The 19,216-nt window shown below is 34.4% G+C and overlaps 1 protein-coding gene and 1 non-coding gene across 3 annotated transcripts in view; both read left to right on the forward strand.

The window, feature by feature from the left end:
- The first annotated feature begins 281 nt into the window (after positions 1 to 281).
- Trnav-aac (transfer RNA valine (anticodon AAC)) lies at positions 282 to 354 on the forward strand. Its single transcript has one exon. It is a non-coding gene; the product is annotated as a tRNA-Val (tRNA).
- Positions 355 to 4,167: 3,813 nt separating this feature from the next.
- Positions 4,168 to 19,216, forward strand: part of LOC149806138 (cadherin-99C-like) — a 29,261-nt gene continuing 14,212 nt past the window's right edge. Inside the window, exons 1-8 of one of the 2 annotated variants that reach the window (XM_089951037.1) lie at positions 4,168 to 4,324; positions 5,157 to 5,246; positions 7,012 to 7,092; positions 7,653 to 7,855; positions 9,435 to 9,518; positions 11,517 to 11,603; positions 12,678 to 12,782; positions 13,393 to 13,515. In XM_089951037.1, the coding sequence (XP_089807163.1) occupies positions 5,162 to 5,246; positions 7,012 to 7,092; positions 7,653 to 7,855; positions 9,435 to 9,518; positions 11,517 to 11,603; positions 12,678 to 12,782; positions 13,393 to 13,515 (768 nt within the window). In that variant the 5' untranslated portion in view covers positions 4,168 to 4,324; positions 5,157 to 5,161. The remainder of the gene's footprint in view (positions 4,325 to 5,156; positions 5,247 to 7,011; positions 7,093 to 7,652; positions 7,856 to 9,434; positions 9,519 to 11,516; positions 11,604 to 12,677; positions 12,783 to 13,392; positions 13,516 to 19,216) is intronic. The other variant, XM_089951038.1, reaches the window with a different exon arrangement.

Below are 19,216 nucleotides of genomic sequence, written 5' to 3' on the forward strand. Positions count from 1 at the left end.
TTCTATTAATTCATTCTTTTCATGGTTACTTTCAGAAAAGGAAACTTGTTGAAATAATAAAAAAAAAAAAATATTAGTTGTCGTCAAACACTTCTAGTTAAGAAAACAACCGTTATAAACGACCGGCAGATGGTGCTATTATATATCTATTTGGAATGAAAATAGCTAATACCGCGCGAATAGGGAACCAGCAAAAATGGGACAAACAAATATACTATACAGTTTCTAAGCGAAAAGTAGATTTCCAATTTGTACAATATCTGTCGCCCTTGTTTGTAACTGTTTCTGTGGTGTAGTGGTTATCACATCTGCCTAACACGCAGAAGGTCCTGAGTTCGAGCCTCAGCAGAAACATCGTTTTTTTTCTTCTTTTTTTCCCCCACCTATTAAGGTCAAAATATTGGGAACAGATTTTACAGACGAAGTAATATGTTATTTGATATAGCCCACTTTCAACAAATAAATAAATTTGGAGAGAAACTGCAATGAATCGCGTCTTTGAACACATACCATAATATGGTTAGTACAATAAACAAGTACCAATAGAGGACTCAAGAACAATCTCTTGTAACTAAGGTTAAACACTGATGAAATAAAGCTGAACATCACCTATAACAATAAACATGCATAATAATTGCAAACGATGATGAAATATATGTATGTTTATTAAGTATAAAATGTATAACTGGGGAGTAGGGCATGCTAGTTCTGACAACAGATTTCACAATGTTAGCATATTTCAATACAAAATGAGTTAAGGTTGTTAAATGATTCAAAGTCGTGGTTCAAAAGCTAAATATAGTACAGCTATATGTTCGCACTGATCTTCAATTACTCAAGATATGTATTTGGGTAGTAGTAATACCAAAGAAACATTTAAAATGCGCTATTCAATGTTTAAGTGTGTGATGGGTAAAGTGATCATTTAATAATATATCTTTTATCAGAGAGAATGGAATGGACGGTCCAACAAAGGAATTCCTCTTCAAGGTAGATAGTAAAAGCAGCTCAGTAAAATCCATCTGCCCAAAACAAATCTAATCAAGAGGACGGTCTAGCTTCCTCTAGTAAGCAGATCCTTTTCAATATAAATCAGGTAATAATGATTCTCACGTTACTTTCATTTCAGAGGAAGATTTGGAGAAAAAAAAAAAAAAAAAACGTGACTATAAACTTTGAGTGCTCGATATTAAAATTTTATATTTTAATCGATATCAATTAAAATACTTCTTTGCTTTGCCAACTCCACCCTATTATACTGCGTCCCTGGAGTCGTATATAATACCCCACCCCACTCCATGGCACATATTAACTGTATGGACAAGTATACTACTAAAATAGGAATGCTAGTTCAGAGGTTTAGAGGATATATCGTAACAGACAAATAGACGGACACTGAAGGTTAAACAGAATCCCAATAAGGCGAAAAATAAAACACAAGGGGAGGGAATGCGGTTCGATTCATATCAGGAATTCTCGCATTCAAAACAGGGGCAAGTCCAGGACGTCCACCCTCCATAATAAAATATAAAACTAATAATTAAAAAATGAGTGCCATACAACTGGAATGTTTCCTAGAATAAGTTTTCTTTAGATGAGTAAACGTATGCCCTGAAGACACTTAAAATGCACGAGCTAAGGGTTTAGTCCCAGAGACCTTTCGCCTACATGTTTATGCCCCCTCCCTTCCTAAGCGATACGAAACGATGTTGTTGGATCCGCCCTGCTGAGGAAGAAGAAGGAGGAGAGGAGAGTGAACAACTGCACTTTTCTGACGAGGTGGATTACCAGGATGAACAATTTTACGAAGTACTGAGAGACAAGCCTCACAGTCATTTGTTATTGCGTAACACAAAAACAACAACTACTACAACTACTACTACTACTACTACTTCTCAATACCATTTACACCATCATCAATATATCTGTATTCTTTCGGAATTGTCGTGATAGGTCATGTCCATCCATTCTTGCGTGCATCATTCTGTATGTCGGTCTGTCCGCGTATTCATCATCCACACGTCCGTCGGTTGTTTATTCTTATAACCTGACCTGACTATTCTATACAATTAATAAGCTGGAGAAGATTTCGGATCGCACATGACCATAATAGGGGTAAAGTGGGAAGGGTGTGGGGAGGTGGGAGGCCTATTGAAAATGGCACGTTAATTTGCGATGAATTCCATCTCTTAGTTATTCCTTTTACTATAGTCTTTGGAAAGCCCATGTTATTGCATCAGCGACCTTCGCTATAGCAAAATACTTTTCACGTAAAGTATCACATTTCACTCCTCCATCCTTTTGTACCCATTTTGGTCATTGCATCGTTTATAAACTGGGTCATGTGTCTTCAAGCGAGCACAGTAGAAAGTATACGTTGTAATTAATTCTAACTGGTAGAAGTACGTATAACCACTCATCATGGTAGTTATTAACTGGTTAATGTTATTTAATAAACTGCCACTATACCAACAAATTTCAGTTTCTAAAGCTTGGTAAAAAATGATGAAGTCCAAAAGAATGCAAAGCTATTTTAAAGAAGAAAATAAAAAAACGATAAATGGTCAGAAAAGCACATACGCTTGCGTTCAAACCACGATGATCAATACGGTTATGGAAGAGCAACCTCAATTTTAAAACTACATATTTAAGGGGCCATTCTAAAAAATAAACATACATATTTTGGGCTTGCACTTACTGGTGTAGTTTTGGAAACTAAAAACATTAAAGTATCTGTTTTTTCAAGAGGCAATTGATTAGTCATATTTTAAACAATCTATTTGTAATTACATTAATGCTGTCTAGTTACTCCTATTCACTAGAAATAATGATAAAGTATGGCTTATGTCGTGCTTGGTTTAAGTCACGTGGCCCAAATACATGATGTTATGACCCTATTGGGTGCATAAGACGTATAGAGAAAGTGAGCGAACTTTCTTGCACCCGGATCCTCCTCCCGGTAGTAAATATGGCACCTGCGGTTACTTAAGCCAATCAGCAGATTGAATTCACCGATAACAACAATACCGGGAATTCACCTCTGTCAGGTTTCATGGTTCATGAAATAAGCCTTTCAAATTTACAGTCTTTGGCCATTCTTTGGTTAGCTGTTTTAAGGTATTTGCTGTACCGTGGTATTCACCGAAATTTGTAAACAAAAAAGAGAAAAAACATAAAATAAAAAAATAAAAAATAAAAAAAAAATTGTACACACTGCTGTGATATTTATAGTTTATAAATGAGTATAGTGCCTTAGACTGAGATTGATAAGGAAAGGCGATAATTTTTATACACGCACGCACGCGCACACAGAACTAGAAGTTGTCGCTATATATAGGTACAATACATTGAATAGGAAATACTACAACTTGGTCACAGTTATTAATGATATACAGGTGGTACCCTGGAGATGGTCTGAATGCACACACACACACACACACACACACACACACACAGCACTTCTCAATCACCAAAAAAGTGAACCCTTTATCATTTAGTCCAGAACGTAAAGATATGTTTTCCACTGATTTTTTAAATACCACGAAATCCACAAAACCTCGCTTGTTCAAGGCATTTAATACAGTATAATGCCCTGTAACACATAACATGGCAAAGTATAATGCCCCAAAAACATAACCTGGTACAATATAATGCCCAATACATATAACATGGTGCAATATAATAAGCAATACACATAACATCACGTTCGATATTTTTTTTTTAAGGAAGTACATGGCGAGTCGTGGTAACGTTCTATACTTGGTCGCACATATTTATTACATCGGTTGTTGTTCGGCTTAGATGTGTTTTTAAAAAGGTGGTGCATTGTTTGGGAATAAAAAACACTAGTTTAATTTTCTAATAGAAAAAAAGAGAAAAATACAAACTAAGGAAGGAAAAGAAACCTTATCTTTTCGGACATTCGTCCTTTATGTCCGTCACCTCTCTGCCACTATATATTCTATGCAAATTCTAACTGTCATAACTTTAATATTTTAAAAACCGTATTCATTAAATATTCAGCATGTAAAATAAATAAACAAAAAAGCAATATAAACTAAGTATCAGCACAGATTATAGACTTGATATGACGCACTATGCTGATGGCTAGGTATGTCTCACACAACCGGATCTTTGAACCAGGAAGAGGATAGGAGTAAGCGGTCTATTTAAAGGCTACTCAAGGTTTACCTGGAATTACTTTGCTTTCAAAGTCAAAGAAATAGGAGTAACTTCGCCATTACTAATTGACTGCTCATTCAGCTGGTTGCTGACATTTCTTCTATATATCAGGAACGAAAGAAAACAGGTACTCTCCATCTTGGTAAGTTCATTTAATTGAATATTATGAATAGGTAATATGTTATATTTTAATTTATTCGATTTTTAAAAATTCGTTTATCACTGTTGATATAAAGAATAGCTAGTTTGTTGGTTCTTATCGACATTTTCAACGCATTACTGGCACTATCCTGCCTTAGAGATGGGAGCTAAATGCCTTTTCCAAGGACTCTGCGTCAACTAAGTCTGGCCTGTGTGGGTATCGAACCTGCTTTCCTTGGATTATTTGTCCGACACTTTACCTCTGGAGCTACATTGGTTTCACTGGAAATAATCATAATAAAATTAAAAATGTCGGATGTTGGATAATGGTGAAAACCCTTGTACAAATTGTTGTCAAATATATGTTTCGAATTATACCATACTTTGTCTTTCTAAGATAAACAAAGCAACACATATATTCACACATTTACAATTGTCATTGTCAAGACAAAAACCCCAGAAAAGATGAATAATCATCCCTGGTGCACGTAAAAAAGAAATAAATCAATGCAGGCAAAAGAAAAGAAAGAACGATAAAGGAATGAAGGAAAGAGATAAATTGTAGGGGAAGATATACATGTGGCTTTATTCGTTTTTTGAATATTGATTTTGTGCAATCACACAATATGTTTTGTTCTTACAAAACCAGATATTTTACATTTTTTGGTTAATTCGAGTAACAGCTGATATTCTAAAGCGTGCATATGTGTTCGCGACACTGTATTAGTAAAAGTGTATTTTCCTCTTTCTTTTATTCTGTGTTGAATTATTAGCTCAGATTGAGGGATCTGAGGCATATACGATCTTAATAATTTTTTTCTTCCAAATTCTAGTGGCTATGACTTCAAAGATGTCGAATCCGTTGCTGTCCGCATTCTTTGTGTGTATCTTCTTGACTTCTAAAGTGACACTAGCACAAAGAGGTAAGATATTGACCTTACTTAGAAGTACAAATAGGTAAGATATTGACCTTACTTAGAAGTACAAATAGGTAAGATATTGATCTTACTTACAAGTACAAATAGGTACGAGACATAATACTTAGAAGTACAAATAAGTAAGGGACATAATACTTAGAAATACAAACAGGTAAGAGATTGATCGTACTTAGAAGTACAAATAGGTAAGATATTGATCTTACTTAGAAGTACAAATAGGTAAGATATTGATCTTACTTAGAAGTACAAACAGATAAGAGATTGATCTTACTTAGAAGTACAAACAGGTAAGATACTGATCTTATTTAGAAGTACAAATAGGTAAGAGACATAATACTTAGAAGTACAAACAGGTAAGAGATTGATCTTAGAAGTATAAACAAGTAAGAGATATAATACTAAGAAGTACAAACAGATAAGAGATTGATCTTACTTAGAAGTACAAACAGGTAAGAGACATACTACTTACAAGTACAAAAAAGCAAGAGATATAATACTTAGAAGTACAAACATATAAGAGATTGATCTTACTACTTAGAATTACAAATATATAAGAGACATAATACTTAGAAGTACAAATAGATAAGAGACATAATACTTAGAAGTACAAAAAAGTAAGAGACATAATACTTAGAAGTACAAACAAGTAAGAGACATACTACTTAGAAGTACAAACAGGTAAGATATTGATCTTACTTAAAAGTACAAATAGGTAAGATATTGATCTTACTTAGAAGTACAAATAGGTAAGAGACATACTACTTAGAAGTACAAACAAGTAAGAGACATAATACTTAGAAATACAAACAGGTAAGAGATTGATCTTACTTAGAAGTACAAATAGGTAAGAGACATACTACTTACAAGTACAAACAAGTAAGAGACATGATACTTAGAAATACAAACAGGTAAGAGATTGATCTTAATACTTAGAAGTATAAATAGATAAGAGACATAATACTTAGAAGTACAAGCAGGTAAGAGATTAATCTTACCTAGAAGTACTAACAGGTAAGATATTGATCTTACTTAGAAGCACAAACAGGTAAGAGATTGATCTTACTTAGAAGTACAAACATGTAAGAGATTAATCTTACCTAGAAGTACTAACAGGTAAGAGATTGATCTTACTTAGAAGTACAAACAGGTAAGAGATTGATCTTACTTAGAAGTACAAACAGGTAAGAGATTGATCTTACTTAGAAGTACAAACAGGTAAGAGATTGATCTTACTTAGAAATACAAATAGGTAAGAGATTGATCTTACTTAGAGGTACAAAGAGGTAAGAGACATACTACTTAGAAGTGCAAACAAGTAAGAGACATAATAATTAGAAGTGCAAACAAGTAAGAGACATCTTACTTACAAGTACAAACAGATAATAGATTGATCTTACTTAGAAGTACAAACAGGTAAGAGATTGATCTTACTTAGAAGTACAAATAGATAAGAGACATATTACTTAGAAACCTTCTTAACAATTGCTTTTAATATATATGTAAGACTATGGATCCAGCTTGTTTTTGCTATTGATTTCCCATCCAAAACAGCATTGTTCTCTTGAAAATAATGCTTTCGTTTAATAAAGTCATGTAAGTGTAGTTTCCTGTAAAGTTATACCGCCGTCACATAAAGTATCAGTAGTACTTGTACTACTAACTCTTTTACTACTACTGCTGCTGCTACTACTACGACTACTCCTGTTATTATTATTATTATTATTATTATTATTATTATTATCATTATCAGCTTGCGATCCTATGGATAACGGACCTTATCTAGCAGTCCTACCGTCTCTATTGATGTCTGTGACCGAAGCTACTGACGAAGGTGAGTCGGTAAAGGAACCCCCCCCCCCAAAAAAAAAACTATTCTATATTTGTAAACAAAAAAATGTATCTCACTGCCTGGCTTATCTGCTTTTGTTTGTTTTGTTTTTTGGTGTGTTTTTTTTTTACAACCTGAACCGGTACAATTAATCTACATTTATAATGTGTATTAGTTGTGAACAATACCCATCCCATCTTTCCCCTCTCCCTCCCAGCTTGTAGGACATGAGCTGCCGTAGGTTGACATGGCAGTTATTTACGTTTGCATAATCAATATAAGTATTACTGCAACAACAATAACAACAACTGCTACTACTAGTATTAATATGAATAAAAGCAATAACAACAACAATTTAAAAAAAAAAATAACAATCTCCCCCACCTCGCATCGCACACTTCAAATCCTAACATACAAATCTATCATTTAGGACATAATGGACGAATATATTGATATGAATCGAGTGTAAGATTAATGACTATTTTCCGAAAGAATATTTTTTCTCTTCCACGCTTCATTGGTTTATGCAGAAAACCTTTTAAGATATGCTACTCCATTTACAGAACTTCGAATGTACCCGTCTGACCCGATGTTTAGCTCTGAATTGCGGCTTCACGGGGTCATAGATTCGGTTTCTCCCAATGGGATGATCCTTACCCCACAGATGGACTACCAGCTCATTGACCCGAGAGAGACTTTCGTTTTCGAGACGGATAGTTCGAGTAATAAAAACAGGATCAGGCTTATCAGACCGATTGATAGAGATGTAAGCTGAACAAGCACTTCAAATTGTATCAAATTAAGTACTTATATATATATATATATATATATATATATATATATATATATATATATATATATATATATATATATATATATATATATATATATCACACACACATACATACATGCATACATATATATATATATATATATATATATATATATATATATATATATATATATATATATATATATATATATATATATATATATATATATATATATATATATATATATATATATATATATGTGTGTGTGTGTGTGTGTGTGTGTGTGTTTGTGTGTGTGGGTGGGTGGGTGGGTACGTACGTAAACAACAACCATTCACAACATCCTTACTGTGGTACAATGTTATGTACCATAATACCAACTATTAACAACAACTATATCGTGTTACAAAATGATGTACCATAATACAAACTATTCACTATATCTAAATTGTGTTACAAACTAATTCTGGTATTATGTGGCATATGCACCAACTTTTGCATGCAACTGAAACACAACCAATTCAAATTTATTTAGTACTATGGATTATATTTCTATTTCTATTTCTTATCTAAAAGAGAGAAACCTTTGTTTAGAAGAACGTTGACTAAAGAAATGTCGGGAAAAATAGGTCTGAATAAGGAAGACATGGAATTTTGATATGTTACTTGTATGGTGCAAGCGAATTTGAAGAGGAAATGTGAATATTCTTTCAACATATCACATGTAATTCTTTGCAACGAACGTCTTAAATATTGATTGAATAATTTTATTTGTGTACAGTAATTTTCGTTACTACTAAATGTTAGATGAATGTTCTGAGAAAATCGGATTTTCAAAATCTGCTTTATATTCGCGATATGTACAAAATTTAAAAATAATAATTTTATACCGGAAAGGGGTTAATGGTGAATTAGTCTGGTACTCTGACATTCATTTCACTCTGACCTCTTTCCATTAATGTCCTAAATGGAAAGAGGTCAGAGTGGAACAAAGGCAGGAAAACAGACTTAACTATAATATACAATAATAATAAATATTAAAAAATGTAGCCAAAGGATTACAAAAGGTAGGTCTTTTATTCTTGAGAAGTTTGCAAAAGTAATTTTTGTGTAATTGAATAGGATTGGTAGTTTGTTATTTTAATGCCAGTTTTTAATACAGGTTATTTATATGGGGTATATTTTCGCAGTCACATTAGAAAGTTATGTTCCTTTTCAAGACATTAATAAAATAAACCAATGACCTGAATTTTTTTTATGATTTTTTTTTATAGATAATAACATATATACTGTAATAATTTTTACGTCTGAATGCGTAATTAAAAAAATATTAGGTACAAATCAGTTTTATTGCATCATATTTTCCTCTGGTAAAGGTGTAACATACACAGTTCTTGGAAGACAAGGATGCATTATAAAGGACAAAGCTATATTCTTGTGAGTTTTAAAAAATCAACGGTAAAAATAAAATATAAAAAATGACGATGGCGATTATAATGATGATGATGATGAGATAATTTTATTATCGCTTTTATTTTGTATTACAAGTCCCTTGCATGATTTTTTTTTCAGGGTCCAACTGCCTCTCTTGACGACGATATCAATACCTTGATGTTCACTCTGAAATGTCAACCTAACTATAACACTTCATTGGAGGTACGTTTGTATGCTCAGACATGATTTGTTACGACAGCGTGAGCATTTGTGTATTCATTTATTCATGCTTTTTCTTTTCTAGATTGTATTAATAGTGGCATTTTAGTACAATAAATTTAATCTGAGAGAGAGAGAGAGAGAGAGAGAGAGAGAGAGAGAGAGAACATAGAATTGCAAAGAATGATCAATTGATTAAACATATACATATGTCCGCGAGCTATCGAGCAGTAAAAATAACCCCACAAATTTCCGTTTTAAAAGGAAGTTCGAGAATAAATGGCATTGTTTGGCAAATTAGCAAAAAGAGCACTTGTCGAAATTGTAAGTATCATTTAAGTTGACTATGAATAGGCATCCACTCCGCAGGACATACACGACAACTAAATGCTACTTCAGTTTAAGGAAGTATACCTTTTATTCAGATTTGTGTCAAAATTTTTAAATAATATAGAGCAATTCACTTAATTTTGAAGGAAAATCCATTCCATCTTTATATTTAGAAGAGCACAAACTTTTGTCTGTTATCAGTGCGTTCTGTAGAGGAAAATGCGGCAGTAGGTTGTTTGTTATGCAATAATTCAACTTTGCTGGAACTTTTCATGGTCGTATATAATAAACATGATCTGTCGGAAATGCATATTAATTATTGAATATATATATATATATATATATATATATATATATATATATATATATATATATATATATATATATATATATATATATATATATATATATATATATATATATATATATATATATATCACACAATTTATAATCAGTGCTTCAAAACTTAATACATTCTAAGTAACAAACAAGGTTGAAGCACTGCTTGATGCTTGAAGGTCTATCAATAAAAGAAAATAATGTTATAACAAATTACAACATTTCTTGTTACACATTTGTTTCATTTTGTCTGTGGAGGTGAGCAGTACCTAGTGCAGTAATACGATTTAAATAATCTAAATTTGATATCCAAAGAAAAATTTATAAAATGCATTGGAAGCATGTTTTAGTAAACGAAAATCTGTCTCATCATGCGACAGATTTGGTTGTAAAATATGACCCCAAAAGCAAACCTATTTACTTATGCAAGAGTATAACTGTTGAGAAACACGGTAAGAGGGTAAAAGAATTTGAAAGGTTGTGGCTGAAACACCATTCAAACAGATTTTCATGTATTGTATATGGTATCATTTCAAGTGTTTAACCTTCACATATCTTACAGTTTTTACTTACACCCATGAAAAAAATCAATTATCAGTGACACATCGCCATGAAAACTAACAGTTAAAATAATAAACCATTTAGTTGTCTCCCTTGATCTTGACTCTGCTTGTGGTTTATATGTATGTATTCAATACAAAATGAGAAGGAACACATATCTTCCTAACGCGATTGGTTACGTGGACGGAAATGGGTTATTGAAGTTCTGCAATTTGCATTGCACAGCTGTCTGTCATAATAGTTGACATGAGGGTGAACTATATAAATTGGCATTTGATTGTCAAGTAACTTGAAAAAAAGCAGTCAACGATTGGCTATATCAATGTTCTTACTAACTTCTAAGTTTGATACATTAAATTACGACTACTGTGTTTTTAAATAATAGTTGACGGTCTCTTTAAAAGAATAAAGAACCCATATGGTGAGTGTAGCTTATTAGATCTAAACTGGTTATCAAAAATTAATGACTCCACATTTATGCAGTATATTACATTTTTATGCAGTATATTACATTAAAATAATCTGAGAAAATTCGATTTATTTTTGTGAGATTATCTGTCCATCAATCACGGCCTGTTTTTCTGTTTGTCTGAGTATCTAATGTATTCAAAACTTCGTACTGAATGACTTTGAGCTATTTCTCGGACAAATATGTGCATGTTATCAATGCCTGTGTCCATTTCTCGGACCAACGTGTGCACTGTTATTTATGTTTGTGCCCATTTTTCGAACCATTATGTACACTGTTATCAATATTTGTGTCTATTTCAGAAACTTTATACAGTTCACGTGCAGATTCGAGACAAGAACGACAACTCTCCCCTCTTTCTTGAGGCATACGAAGTGGAGATAAATGAAGTAAGTAAACGCAGAACAAGTACTCCTTGCTATCTAATAATTTTTAAATCAAAGTTGTTGTTTAGAGTAAATCAAAGTTCCTGTTTAATAAAAAAATCTTCACCGAAAACATTTTTACTTTTTATGATAACTGATAACAACATCTTGAGTTTGATGCAAAATAATAGACTTACAAATTTTCTGCAAGAAATAAAATACATGACTTTGAAGTTTGATATATATTTTAAATTGTTTTCAAACGCATTTAATAACTTTTAAATTCTTTTTTCGGTAACATACGTAATTGTAGTCAACGGTAATGATGTCGCTTTAAATCTTTATTGTCCTGGAGTCGATGTCGGTTTCGGGGGAATTCTAGGGCATGTGTTCATTGGTAAAGTTTGATGTTTTTCCACAGGGTAATTGGTTTATCTCCAATTTCACGGTTACATTAAATGTTAAAGATGGAAAACATAGATCGCCAGAATGAATTCAACACGGAATTAAAGCAAATGAATTTCTAATTTTGAATAAATAGATGAGGTGGTTGATAAAAATGTACAGGGAGTTTAATGTAACTGCATTCTGGATAACCTACACAACTAAAAATAGTAAACAACTACAGAATCTTCAAAACATTTTTTGGAACTTGAAATGAGAAAGAATATGACATTGTCCATAGTTAGGTGTGAAGTGCGTATCGGAATGGCGGGGTTACGTTTCGGATGAAGATTAGAAAAAAAACAACGTTTGAGACGATGCCCAGTACTGCAACAAATGGATTACACAGGGGTATCCATCTGTTCTGTAAATCTGTGTACTGCTATTAACTCTGTTCCAATGACACTGTCAGACTGTGTTTTGTGTGTACATCTTGTGTGTGGCGAATAAAATTCATGTTCTACCGAAACTTAATAAAAATGTAAACAATGTGCATATTTAGAGAATGGGACACATTTTATTTACTTTCTTTCGCAATTTTATTAATTATTTTGTGGCGCTGCACGTCCACAAAGTTCTCACAAATAAATATAATTTAAAAACACGATTCACAACATAAATTATTTAATTACGAAGTGCTGTTCTGACTTTTAGCTGTTACCCGTGGGGTCAACTGTAATAACTGTATCTGCCGAAGATCGGGACCTGAATCTGGAGGGCAATCTCACATACACTGTGGTACAAATTGAGAACGATTTGGTAAGTAACAGCATTTATATCTGAGAATCTTCTGTTGGAAACAATTAAACTGAAAATAAAACAGAAAAAGCAGTTGTATATTTATATAATACCTATATGATCTGAAGTCATTTCAAGGTTTGATTAAGCTAAATAAACGGCAAGTATGCAGAAATTTTACAGAAATTAAATAATAATGAGCGAGTATTAACATAGAAATATAGAAATTACAATACACGAGCAATATTGTATTTTAATTTGAATCTAAAGGAAAATTCTTTTATTATGACGACAAAAGACAGATATTTAATAATGTTAGGAATAGTTTACAATTTTCAAAAAGAAATATGACCGTCTTTAATATGATATGGTTTAACAATCTTTTGTGGGAGATTTTTTTGTGTTAAAAATGTCTGGGTCATCTGATAGTCTGACATTTTGTTTTGTCAGTGCAATTGTAAAACTTCAATCCCCTAGCTTCAGTACCATTTGACAAAGGCACGTTCTCATTTCTTGCTTTTCGTTACAACGTTGTAAGAGGTTGAAGCAGTTATTCATCGAATTAAGTAGACAAAGAAATATTGATCTTCTGTTTCGTCCCAGCTTAGTAAAATAATTTCGTTTCTTTCAGAATGACGGAAGTCTTCTTTTCGGCGTAGATGCTTTAAATGGACACGTCAAGGTCAAAAACCCTCTAGACTATGAAAGCTTGCCTGTCAACTACAAGTTTTACAATCTTAGGATTAAAGTCCAGGTAAATAAATTCAATGAATCATCCAACTGCTTTCAACAATCAGCCATGACGAAGTATTACATGTAAACAGTAGCAAACATGTATGTATGTATGTATGTATGTATGTATGTATGTATGTATGTATGCATGCATGCATGCATGCACGCGCGCGCGCGTGTGTGCGTGCGTACGTACGTACGTATGTACGAATGGATATTATTGCACGCAAGTGACCTCACTACCGAGCGAATCAACCAGCACCTGCGTGTGTCTGGCTTGAGGCCAGTGAGTTCCACTCTTTCCAAGGCCACAAGAAAACAGTCGCTGTCAATGGAAATGTTCTTAGATGCGCAGATACTACACCAGTTTTATCAAAACAAGTAATGACTGCACATCACGAAACGCCATTTGCACACTTGCATGGCTTTTCTTGTTACAACTTTGCATGAAAAATCAGTAAGAGATTTCGAAGCCGAAGATTAGTTCTTCACGCCCTGCAAGACACAATTCGATCCAAAACAACGAATACAAGGAACTATACCTATCTCAAATTGGTAAACAGTTATGCAATAGAATATGTAAATAATTCATTTTGTTAAGAAATTTAGGAGGGCTTTTATTAAAAAAACTAATCCATGCTACCATGAAGTCGGGTGAATACTGCACATCATGACACTAGTTTCTACTCAATAGCTAATTACCATGAAGTCGGGTGAATACTGCACATTATGACACTAGTTCCTACGCAATAGCTAATTACCATAAAGTCAGGTGAATACTGCACATTATGACACTAGTTCCTACGCAATAGCTAATTACCATAAAGTCGGGTGAATACTGCACATATGACACTAGTTCCTACGCAATAGCTAATTACTCGATTTGCGAAATATCTTCCCAACACTGATTTCCCCATAATCAACAAAATCTAACAAAGATACAGACGGAGACGTAGATACAAATATCATATACCCGACTTTTACTAAAGTTTATAAATATTTATCGATCCATTTATCTATCCTTATAAGAAAAAGAGATGCACATTGTTCACTAGTTAGTACATTGCTCACTATGCACTGGGCACGAATTTATCGTTGCAATACTATAGGTCATAACCTATTTATAAGCATAGATTTTCGTGCAATGAATATAGACTACGGATGTGAATCAGTAACATATTTTTGAAACAAGAATCTTTCACTGTTTTTATTACTTATGATTGTCATGGTTTAGGTTTTAGTTTTTTATTTTGACATCAAATGCAGTCATTTGCTTGAAATGTTTTCTTCGGTAGACATTGTTGATTGATCAGTTATGATCTATATCATCATAGTGGTATTTCCTGCATGTCCTTATAATTACTGCAAGTCGTAATCCATGTAAAATTCCAACATCGAAAGTTTTGAGGTCCGTTTGCTGAAAATATAATTGCTTTAGACTGAAATTTACCTCATATTCTGATAAGTTTACCGTCATGTAACACATTCAACCATTAAGACTTAAATTGTATTAAAATGGAGATCATGCATAACGTATGGAATAATTTTCATTTTCAGACAATAGATTCCAATTTCACATTTATTTTAATCAAGATGAATTCGAAAAGATTGCAGATTTATGCATTTTACACAAGATTTTATGCACCCCCATTGGTGATCGCTTGCAGTGAGTATAGCGCAGGAGAATCCTTCAAGGCGCATCTCACTGTACGCAACTATCGATCGAGTCTGCTAACAGCTGCATTGGCTTAAGTTGGACTGCTGAACGGAATAATAGAAGACATTTCTGGCTCTGCGTGCACTAATTATCAAAGAAGGATCAACTTTACATCAAAATCCCTAAAAGCCAAACATAACACCGTTAATGTGAAAATAAACGGAATTATTGTTGGTGAGCATGCCAATTAATGGTTAAGGATTCGTTTTCATATCAGCACAAGGGGTGGGAGTGTATTACATATTCAAGTCAGGTCTGTTAAGTTCAAGTATGAGTTCTTTCCTTTTACTTGTTAAGTGTATGCGTGGCCTAATCGGTTATCGCATCATTTTCTTGATCGTGACATTTTCAAGTTTGAATCACTGTCATGGAAATCTTTTCTTTATAAATGAGGAAACATCGAGCTCAGGCTGGGTTGCAACGAGCATGAAAGTCAAATCTGACGATGTATCATCGGTATCATTTACATTAGCTTCCAGACACGTTTAATTCTTTGAGAGGTAGCCAGGTCTGAAAAAATTCTTGGAGCTTTCTGTCGTTTGCCACCATTGGGCCTCATCTTTGGTTGTAAATTCACACAAGCGTAACGCGTATTTTGAAAAAAAGAAATGAGTCGAAAACTTGTGATAGCATCGTGCTTATAAATAGCAAAAAATGCCATCTACAAGACCACCCGAGCGATAAATCTGGATGTGAGAATATTATATCAATAGTCACAGTGATATATATAAAGACTGCAAAAGCATTAACGTTTAACACGCAAAGTGTGTTGAAGAAACTCGCGTCCTTTGCCAACGAAGGAGTTAAATTACCACACAAATCACTGCTTAGCCTGAATGCACCATATTGGTTTTGTTAAAGAGCCCCCCTCCCAAAAATAAATAAATAAATTATGTGTGCATTTTTAAACTCTTATCAGGAGCACAGTGAAACAATTACCCATATTAGGGATCGCGTTAGAATGTGCACATAGAAAACGTGCCGATGAATACAAAAAGAAGCGTGAAAAGTCATTATACTGTATAGTGCAGGAAAACTTAAAGTCGATGACGTTACCTGAGTCGCCGGTGGAAGTGACTATTGATGACCTTGAAGTCAATGGTACATCCAGTGAAGGCATTGAACATTTCAAAGAAGACATGGAAGATCTGTACGATCACCGTCAAGAACAAATTAATTACAGAGATATATTTTGCCTATAATATAACACACTAATGGAACTTACACGTACGCATGACAAAAATGGCATGAAATTATACATGTTGTGAAGGAAGCACAGGACATAGTATGGCAGGAGTGTGAAGGGACATTTAAATGCAAAGGCACATAAACCAAAAGTCAATATACAAGGACTCGGGGCCGTTTGATATTATTTGATGCCATTTGACAAAGGGTGGTCATTTACGAGTTGTTTTAATACAGTTTGGTTGTGGCAAACGCGATGTGATTTGACCAAAAATTGACTTAAAGAAAATTTATTTTCGAGCAGGAAAAACTATTTCATTTTCATTCACAGTTATACAGGCTGGCGAGAAAGCTCGTTTACGGTTCATACTCAAACGATTAAATACTATCCATTGAAGTATAATCTGAGACAAATATATCTCTTGGCATAAAGGATAGGATTTGTTTTAAGTTACACAGACAATCAATTTAGAATACGGATGATTGCTTCTACTTTTTTAAAAAGCATGCGAAAAACAAAACAAAACATTCTGGTGGATATATAGCAGGTCTGATGGCACAGTGATGCAATGGACGCAAAGGTGTTGCCTTGGAAAACATGAACTCTGTGGCAGTACATACACCATTATGAATTTTGTAAATCTCACTTCCTCGCGTTACGTGTTAGTACCTGTACTAGACAATGCGGATCCGTACGAGTGTATTATCGCGCGTGCCGTCAAAGATTCGCTAACGCAAATGTCTTCGCCGTTAAGGAATATTCAATGATACCATTGATGAATAAGCCAACCATGCTGTCAACGTCGACACTGTGGAAAAAGCAAACTAAGTCAATGAAATAATATTCAAGATGGAAGCGATTAAGGTTTGCAATCCTGATCGGTAAAAATAATTTTACGACAGCTTTACTACCTGATAAGTAATTGGTCAAATAATTATTGTTATAAGTGTGCCTAAAATGAATCAGCTTAAGAAATTCCCACGAGACAGTGGAACAAATATATCAAGAGGTGCAAGATCTGAAACTACCGTTTTCATTAGGAATCACATCAGATGAGCCACATCCGGTTGTGAGAGAATTTTCCCCTGAGGAACCACAGCCAGTTTTGAGGCTAACCGTGAATCAGCTCAAGCAGTTCGCGCAAAACCGTGGAACGGATACAAATATCTTTACAGGCCTTAAAGGCCACTATTGCTGTTGTGGCTATCACCTATGTTCGTAAATGAACACACGTCTTCGAATTCAAGTTACACAGGCGGGTCGGTGATTTTTTTATGCAGTCATCATAAACACATAGAAATGAGGTAGATACGCCGGAAAGCTTCTTCGAAGACTCGTCCGGGAATAATATCAACGTAGCAGCACGTTGATGAAACGATGCTACCGACCGGATATAAATTATATACTGTTATCCATATGGAACTTACCATGACTGATAATTTAACACCATATATAATAACACAGACGTGATATAATAGTCGTGTCCTTGTAGTTTTGAGTCATAACGACACTGAGGTCATCAATGATGAAATCAACAAAGGTTATGCAAAGATCCTCGTGGTGTTTTAACAATACTCCAGAGGAGATACAGAGTGGATGCTTTCCATATGTTTAAAAGTTCATGTTCTTATTTCCCCGAAAAAGCATGTGTATTTTGCGCCACTGACAGTGATAAACGTGGAAAAGACGACTCCCGGTGTTTCCACTGGGCGGTCTTGCCCGCTTTGCATCCCGCACGTGAAAATACCGACAGTACCTGGGTAGACTCTAGTTTAGTAACATATAACTCCCTGTCATAGGCTGCTGGGACAATCGTCAACTCAGGAATCATCGTTAATGTGCTGGTTTGAAACAAAGATTTTTTATTCGAAACGATTCTTCACAGTGGCAAACCAAGCTTCTACACGTGCGCAGACTAATATTGATTTGTTGTTGCTGTGCAACAAGGATGGCCAAGAGGCGCTGCACGATTACGTGTTTATATAAAAATATTTCCCAGTTTCTTTATCGACATAGCCCGAACAAGATAAACAAAATCCGTATCGACGTTGCCTGCACATATTTAGCCAGCATCAGCTGCTTGAGAACCATGAATTTTACTGTGGCTGAGACAGCGAAACACCGCAGCGTAAGTTCATTTCAGAACCCTTCGTGAATTTTCGGAAATTTACCACGGTACAACAAATGATAGGTTCCTTATGTAATTTGCTAGTACTTTGAACGTTCCCGTGTGTTTTAGCGATCAGGAAACTCCGGTGGTCCAATCGGATACGAATCAAGTTGCTGAACAAGTCTCATGCTGGGTTTGTTTATTGTTGTCAGATTTGATGCAAAGACTGAGTTGCCAGTGTTGTATCGTCGCCGGGTCTCAGCTGAGGTCTTCCTTAAATCGCTCGAGGCTATCTAAAAATGGATCCGCTGATATAATTATAAGCCGCGATCACATTAGATCGTTTTCCGTGGTTATTCATTGCTTGATTTGTGAGTGCGCTTTCAGCTCCTTGGATGAAAAGTTCGCGATCACTTTCACATGACTGGCGCGTACAGGTGAAGCCGCACACAGCGCATGCAACCTGCATTTGCGAATTGACCCCAACAAAACAAGAATTCCGATTCTGCTTCATGACCATAGCATGTACGTTGGCCAGTTAATCATACAAACAGTCGCAACGGCGTCCAGTATATCAATATATGTCAGTCCCAAGAACATGAGAAAATACGTAACGTTCCAGTGTAGTCAGCTGTTCATTGACTGGTGCAGTTTCTCAATTCCATTCTGGGTATACTCAATGAAAGGTAACAGTCGCTTTACGATCACTC

This window comes from Sinohyriopsis cumingii, chromosome 2 (assembly GCF_028554795.1).
Source record: "Sinohyriopsis cumingii isolate HCF-2022 chromosome 2, ASM2855479v2, whole genome shotgun sequence".
NCBI classification, from domain to species: Eukaryota; Metazoa; Mollusca; class Bivalvia; order Unionida; family Unionidae; genus Sinohyriopsis; species Sinohyriopsis cumingii.